This window comes from Eurytemora carolleeae, unplaced genomic scaffold, assembly GCF_000591075.1.
Source record: "Eurytemora carolleeae unplaced genomic scaffold, Eaff_2.0 scaffold519, whole genome shotgun sequence".
In the NCBI taxonomy this organism is placed as follows: Eukaryota; Metazoa; Arthropoda; class Copepoda; order Calanoida; family Temoridae; genus Eurytemora; species Eurytemora carolleeae.
This window is the reverse complement of record NW_019396424.1, coordinates 4,987-12,335: the sequence shown is the minus strand read 5'-3', so window position 1 is coordinate 12,335 and position 7,349 is coordinate 4,987. Positions and strand designations below refer to the sequence as shown.

General features: G+C 30.7%; 1 protein-coding gene across 1 annotated transcript; it reads left to right on the top strand.

Moving 5' to 3' along the window:
• The first annotated feature begins 253 nt into the window (after positions 1-253).
• On the top strand, positions 254-5,148 carry LOC111703023 (tropomyosin). Its single transcript, XM_023474865.1, has 5 exons — positions 254-351; positions 1,460-1,588; positions 2,973-3,431; positions 4,420-4,559; positions 4,921-5,148. The coding sequence occupies exons 2-5, from the start codon at positions 1,475-1,477 to the stop codon at positions 5,063-5,065; spliced, it is 858 nt and encodes a 285-aa protein (XP_023330633.1). The 5' UTR covers positions 254-351; positions 1,460-1,474; the 3' UTR covers positions 5,066-5,148.
• The last annotated feature ends 2,201 nt before the right edge of the window (positions 5,149-7,349 follow it).

The following is a 7,349-nucleotide window of genomic DNA, read 5'->3' as shown; positions in this document are numbered from 1 at the left end:
TTATTCTCTTTGGTATCAAATAGCTTAACAAAATATGGAAAAAAAACATTTTATACTATTCACCAACTATCATGTTTCGTGGGACACCCTGTATATTACCCAAGCAACAAAAAAAGAAATTACCCAGCTCAGCTGGGAACTTATGGGTTTCAGGATATGTTTGAAAAAAGCCTGCAGCCACAAGCCTAAAAACTAATTTACCTCCAGCAATTACTATACATATATAGTGTTGTGTATAAATAAAGTATTATACTTGTGGGTTTGATTGTAGAAAGCTTGATTTCAAATTCTTTTAATTCTTTAGTTTTAAACAACACTCAGTAGCCAGTAATACACCTTCCAAGTTAGCAGGTCAGAGTTTGTAAAAATAAAAATGATAGAATGATTATTTCGTTTCAAACAAACATTTTAAGAATTATTTATTAATAGTTTACTTTAATTAATAAATCAGTAATCTCTGTTTTGTAAACCCCCCCCCCCCTATACGACCCCTTTGGATGGGGGGGTTACATGTAACCATCCCCCCTCTTTCACCAAACTGTCTGTTTGTTTCTATTTCCGATTATAACACATGAACCCCCTTGACCGATTTGCCTCAAATGTTGAGCATGGGTAACTCGTTAGACCCACGGAAATGTTCTTAACTTAGACTGACTAATTGTTAGATCTGCCGGCAAAGTTTAGTACCCAAAGTTATTTTATAAAATGCTAATCCCCCGGATGTAATTGTGAAGTTTGCAATCTTGAAGAACAATAATTTATAAATCTACGCGTGTAGATAAATTGTCTTTTTTCTATTTTCTTTATTTTGACGACAGATAAATAAATTGTCCAACCTCTAATTGGATTAGGCTCAATCATCCTCTCAAATCCTAACCATCTTAAGTTTATCTATCTATCTATCTATCTATCTATCTATCTTTCTATCTATCAATCTATCTATCTATTCAACTATCTATCTATCATATATCTATCTATATTTTATTTATTTTACTTTTGTCAATTACCAATCAATGACACTTGACATTTTGTTTCTCAAAAATTTCTTCAAAATGTTTTAGAAAATCTAGAGATAGAAAAAATTACTATGACTCACTGCGAAAATGTATTCACTTTTTACGGTCTGAGACTTGTAGAGATGTGTGCGTTCGTTTTTTCTTTATTTCGTTCGTTCATCGTTTGTAAACGACCCATATTGTTCGTTTTTTCCATCTTTAAAAAAAATTGATTTCACTCATTCTTAAATTATCGTTTCCATATATTTCGTTCGTTTTTTTAGTTTGTTCGCTTTTTAAAAACTACAGTCTGAACGATCCGAGATTCTGTTCGTCCGTTGTTATTTTTTTTTCTGAACGCCACCATTGTTCATTTAAATCTCTCTTTGTCCTCAAAAATTTAGTTTGTTGACACAAATGATGCTCATCTCTATCTACAATTCCTCCAGTCCATTTTGTTTCAGGCTCTCTAGGAAAGGATGGACGCTATCAGGAAGAAGATGCAGAGCTTGAAGGGGGAGACGGAGAGCCTTTACGCGACCATCAGGAGGTTTGAAGAGGCTACTGCTGAGTATTCTGCCAGGGCTGATCAGGTCTCAAATCCACCACTTTTATACCAACTAACAAACAGGAATTCAAAATGTTGGAAGTCGATTTTTTCAACAGATTTTGTTCAGTTGGGACTTCAAAAGTGGTTAAACGTTTTAAAGCATGATGATTATGCAAAGTTTCATAACACTCACGCTTTTTTGAAGAACTAGACATTTAAATTTATAAACTACAAAAAACACTTGATTTTAGCTTTAACGAACAAAATTGTTCATGAATGATTAAAGAACAATGAATGAACGAATAAAAAATTATTCCTGCAGGGGCGATTTGACCCCCCCCCCCGTAGTTTTTTTTACATTGGTCTGAGGCTGTTAAAATTATCTGACTTTACCTAAATATCCAAAGCACTCCCTTTAGGCCTGCCTGAGGGACATTGTATCAATGACTACTTTTTAGATTTTGCTCACTTTTAGCTTTTTGGAAAGCCTTAGCCATAAGGAACCAGATTGCACAAGTTTTGCAAAGAAAGTTTTTCAAATTATTTGCATACAACCAGTCAAAAGATATTTGCACATTTTTAGTTTTTCTTAATTACACTTCAGGTTATTTAATATTTTGCAAAATTGTTTGCATATTAGAAATGGCATAATCAAGGGCTTTTCAAAGATTTATATTTTATAATTTTTGGGATTTTTTTTTGTTGCAAACATTTTCACATTTCATGTACCCAGCAGGGTTATGGTTAAACAGATGAGAAAAAAGAAAAAAGAAAACAATTGTTCGCATTTTGTAGAAACTTAACAATTATAGTGTTTTTACTGAAGGAAAAATATTATTGAACAAACAATTTTAACGAATAAACGAATCAACTCAAACAAAATGAATAACGAACTACTTGAAAACCTTGAAAACGCCCATCTCTCTGGGCAACCTATAGAGCACTGTAACACCCCTTGGGAATGTTTGAGGGAGAGATACATGGCATTCTAGACAGAGGTCACAAGGGAAGACATTATAGTAACAAACTAACAAAATCACAACAGACTTGAACAAAAAAAGTTAATGTCAAATGTAAAATGAAAATAATAATGAAAAAAGTAAATTTGTAAACTATGTGTTTCAAATATTTTAATTTGATATGTTTAGCTTTTAAAAAATCCACTTTTCAGGGCATTCATTTTTTCACCTTAAAATTTTGAACTATTATCTTAATTATTCTTTAAATTCTCAGCTTTTTTCTATTTTTCTGCACCCTAACTGAAAAAGTCTTATAAAAGTAGAGTGATCTAAAAGTTTACACATCAGAGGAAAATGATAAAATAAATTCCTTAAATCCTTGGTATATGACGTTTCAGACCCAATTCAAGCTTTGCTATCAAATGTTCAAAGTCTGAAATAGTAAAGTTTTCTACCATCATACTTTAGGCTGACTGTGATCTGAGAGATTATGGTAAAAAGGTTCAGCAGCTTGAGATTGGATTTGATGAAACCAACGACAAACTACTTAAAGCTACCGAGTCCCTGGAGGAGAAGGAGAAGCTTTATAAGGAGGTTGAGGGTGATGTTGCAGCTCTCTCTCGTAGAATCATGCTCATGGAGGAGGAAGCAAAGAAATCCGAAACAAATTTGGCTGATACCGTCACCAAGCTTGCTGTTTGCTCCAGGGACGCTGACACCATTCTCAAAGCTGTCAAGGTTGTTGAGAGTAAGAACATGAACAATGAAGTTACCATTGAGGAACTTGACAAAAACTTGAGATCTACAATTAAAATGGCACATGACAATGAACAGAAGTTGGACGAAGTCTCCAGAAAGCTGGGGGTTCAAGAATGTGAACTAAAACGAGGAATTGAAAGAGCAGAGCTTGCTGAGAAAAATCTCAAGGTGAGAGGATTCAGTTTTATAAACAATTAAAGTTGTCCATTGCAAGTAAGTCTTAAAATGCATTTTATTTACAATAAATTAATGCTAGGGTAGAAATTGCAGTCTTGCTAAACACTTCTAAAAACTATGTCAAGAATTTTTTTAAGTTCTGTGCAAAAGACACTTGACTTTGTTAAAATAGATCAAACAGCAATGCAGGAATTAATTTTCTAACTTCAAAAGTCATTAGTCTAAACTGTTTATTTTGTTTTGGATTGTTTTCATGCAACAAAGCAAAATTGGAAACAAATTTTTTATAGCTTTTGATTTAGCTTTTTCCACAAGCTCAAGGTTTTTAACCCCTATATCTTTGCAACCTGACGGTGTAAACCTTTGATATTTCAATCTTAGATTATTTGATCTAATGGAATTCATAGGTAAAATAAATATGGATATGGTTCAACTCATGGTTCATAGGTAAAATAAATATCTACGGTATACAACCTTGGGTTGCGAAAAAATAGGAACTATAAAATCAGAGTTTGTGGCAAAGAATCAATTCTCTTATCTCCAGATTTCATTTTAGAGCAACATTAATGAAAAAATCCAAACGGAGAAAATGTCATAATTTGTTATTGAGTGGTTATTTCTTTCCCAAGAAGTACAAACTACATTTAAATTTTGCACCAACATTTCCTTCAAAAATAATAAAAAACTTAGAATTTTGTATGGTGTCATAGATTTTCCACAATTTAAGTTTCCCTGGTAATTGAAAATTACTCTATACCCAGTAAGGATTTAAAGGAATATTACACAACATTTAAAAAAAACTGCAATTGAAACATTTTTTACATTATTGCTACTCTGACTCCAAAAAAAATCTCTTTTACTAACAGTAGGGACAATTCCTTCCTTAATAGTGTTATTGATCAGGTTGCTCGTACAGTTCAGCATGGCTTTAAATACAAAAAATGGCGAAAAATAGGATTAAAATTATTTAATTGCTTAGAAAGTTGAGGAGGAGCTTGAAAGTGTGGGTGAGAACATGAAGGTTCTTGAGAACTCTGCTTCTAAAGCTCTTGAAAAAGAAGAAAAGCTTGTGGATAAAATTCTCCAGTTGCAGCATAAGTACAAGGCAGCAGAAGCAAGGTATATTTCAACTTTTCAGGGGTATATATTTTGTAGAATTATGCCTTGGGGAAATGATTTTTAAAGATTGGGGGGAGGGGGGTGGTGGGTAAATAAAACAAAACATTCTTAACAAACTGGTGTTTAAATGGTTTTAAATAGAAGCAGTAAATGATATTCAAAGAAAATATACCCGACAATTTCATCACTGATAAAACATTATTAACACATAAAATATCAAAAATAAGTCAATTAACACACAACATATAAAACTTTTTTTGAAATATTTCATAACATAATCTTACCTAAAAATTTCAAACTTTACTATTAAATTATTCAAGAAGTCATAATTCGAATCTTGATTTCTTTATTTTAATTTTAGGTTTGAGTATGGTGAGATGAACATTACTAAGCTCAATCATAGAATTGATGATATTGAAGATGAAATTTACAGAGAGAAACTCAAGATTAAGCGTACAGCTGACGAACTTAACGATACCTTCGATGATATGATGAACCATTACTAGCTATTTTCAAAATTAACACTTATACAATAATAATTGCTGTCATAATTAAACTCTCATTGTGAATAAATAACAATCTGCATTGAGTTCTTTTCTGTTATTCTTTCTTAAATTTTAATAAAACTTTGTAAAACTTTAACAAAATATTGCATAAAATATATAAAAAAGCAAAAAAAGTTTAAATCATAGATAGCTGAAAAGGTGTGAAAATTGTTATTTTAAGTTAATTGATAATTGATTTTTCTTCATAATTAAATAATTTAAAAAAAAGATTGAAAAATGAAAATCTAACTATGACTTAATATCACTTTTCTTTTTTTTAATAAGAAACAAATTATAAATGTCTTAATGAAACAATGTCAAATTTTGATTATCTGATTTCAAAACAATAAAATATTTGTTTGGGTTCTTTACATTTTCATACAGGGTCATTTTATTACTGTTTTTTAAAAGGTGTTTTTGCGAAAAATGTAATGGAGTATATAGCTTATGGCGAAAAATTATCTTTGGTAATTGCTACTAATCTGTTGCATCTATAAGAAGAAAATTGTTAAAATGACTCTTACCAAAAAACATAGTCCATACAAATTCAGAAGGTTGCAACATACGACTTGAATCCTAAAAAAATCAATTTAAATCCAATCAAATAATTCTAATATATTACAACCTATAATCATCGATAACTTTTTGACGCATTGGTATATATTTACTATTTTATTATATTTTTTATTTGTTTTATATACAATGACGATTTCTTTCCTCTTGTTGTCTCTGCCACATGGAATCATTCTTAGCATTGAGAGCAGAGACACCTGGTGGCCATCTAACTAGCTTTAATTGTCTTGTATATAAAACAAATACAACTATATTATGAAATATCAACTATATATGAATGCTTCAAAAAAGTATCAATGATTATTCGTTGTAATATCTGATTGATTTGTTTGGAATTGAATCGATTTTTTTACAATTGGAGTTGAAATGTTACTACTAGAATTTGTATGGATGCTATGTTCTTATGTAAGAGTCATTTTTAAAAATGTTCTCCTTGTAGACGTAACAGATAGAAGTAATAAATTAGTATTGATCACCATAAATAATTGTTTGCATGAGCCATTTCATTTTCGCGAACACTCCCTTTTTTATAACTGTATATACAAATAATAAGTCATAACCTTCTATGTCTGTGGTTATGACATTTATAAAAACATGCATTTAGTCTTTATTTATCATGTTTACTTTGAGCTGACTCAGACAATTAAAGATCAGACTTTGATATAAAATCCTCAATCTTTAAAATGACCATGAAATGTTTGATATAAGAAATATCCTTTTTAAGAAATATCTGATCAAGAAAGAAAAAATGTCTGATCTATATAATGATCTATCTGTAAATTTATCTTTGAAATTCTTGTCTAATGTAGTTTATCTAACTTTTGCTTACTTGTCCCATGACCATTAAATGTTAAAAAGGGGATTAACTGAAACTCTCCCTCCCCCTCCCTGCACTCATTCTTTACCATGATGCTCCTCTATTGGCAGCTAAAGAGTGGTTCAGGTCCCCTGGGGTAATCTGAGTAATCTGGTTTATTAGTGAGAGGTCTGAGCTCCCTCATTATTCCTACATTAATTCTAAAGCTGTATTGACAATTATTCTATTAATCCAAGTTATCCAGTTAATCAAAAGAACAGGTGCACAGTATTCTTTTATCAACGGTAGGGTTGTTAATCGTTTTTGAAAACGATCGTTTTTTGTTGTGTTTCTCAATCGTTTCCTGAAATGATAGTTTCATTCTAGGAAAAAAACGATCGTTTTTAAAAACGACCCACTCGTTTTAAACATTTGAAAACGAATAATGATCGTTTTAGAAAACGATTGTTTTTATAAAAACGATTTGCGACTGTTTTTTAAACGATTGTTTTTTTTAAATATTCACTTTTAAAAAAACGATTGTTTTAAAAAAAAATTTATTTACAATTATGTTAACGAACGTTAATGAAACAAAGAACTTTATATATAAAACTGTTCGTTTTTGGAAAAACAATTGTTTTTGAAAAAAAAGTACATGCAATTTTATTGAATGTGGTCTTACATGAAGTTAAACAGTTGTGGGGGAGCTAAAACTTCTTGATATTTTCTTAAAAATTACTCAATGAAAAGTACAAATGCCCTTCAGATCGGTTTCCTCTCTTCGAACGATCATATTTAAAAATGATCGTTTTGAAAAACGATCGTATTTAAAACCGATCGTTTTTAAAAACAATTGTTTAAAAACGACCATAAAAA

Excerpts from the sequence above, each read along its gene's own strand:
- LOC111703023 (XM_023474865.1), top strand. The coding sequence starts at position 1,475 with ATGGACGCTATCAGGAAGAAGATGCAGAGCTTGAAGGGGGAGACGGAG. Across the intron at positions 3,432-4,419 it reads TTGCTGAGAAAAATCTCAAG|AAAGTTGAGGAGGAGCTTGA; the intron begins GTGAGAGGATTC and ends TTAATTGCTTAG. Across the intron at positions 4,560-4,920 it reads TACAAGGCAGCAGAAGCAAG|GTTTGAGTATGGTGAGATGA; the intron begins GTATATTTCAAC and ends TTTTAATTTTAG.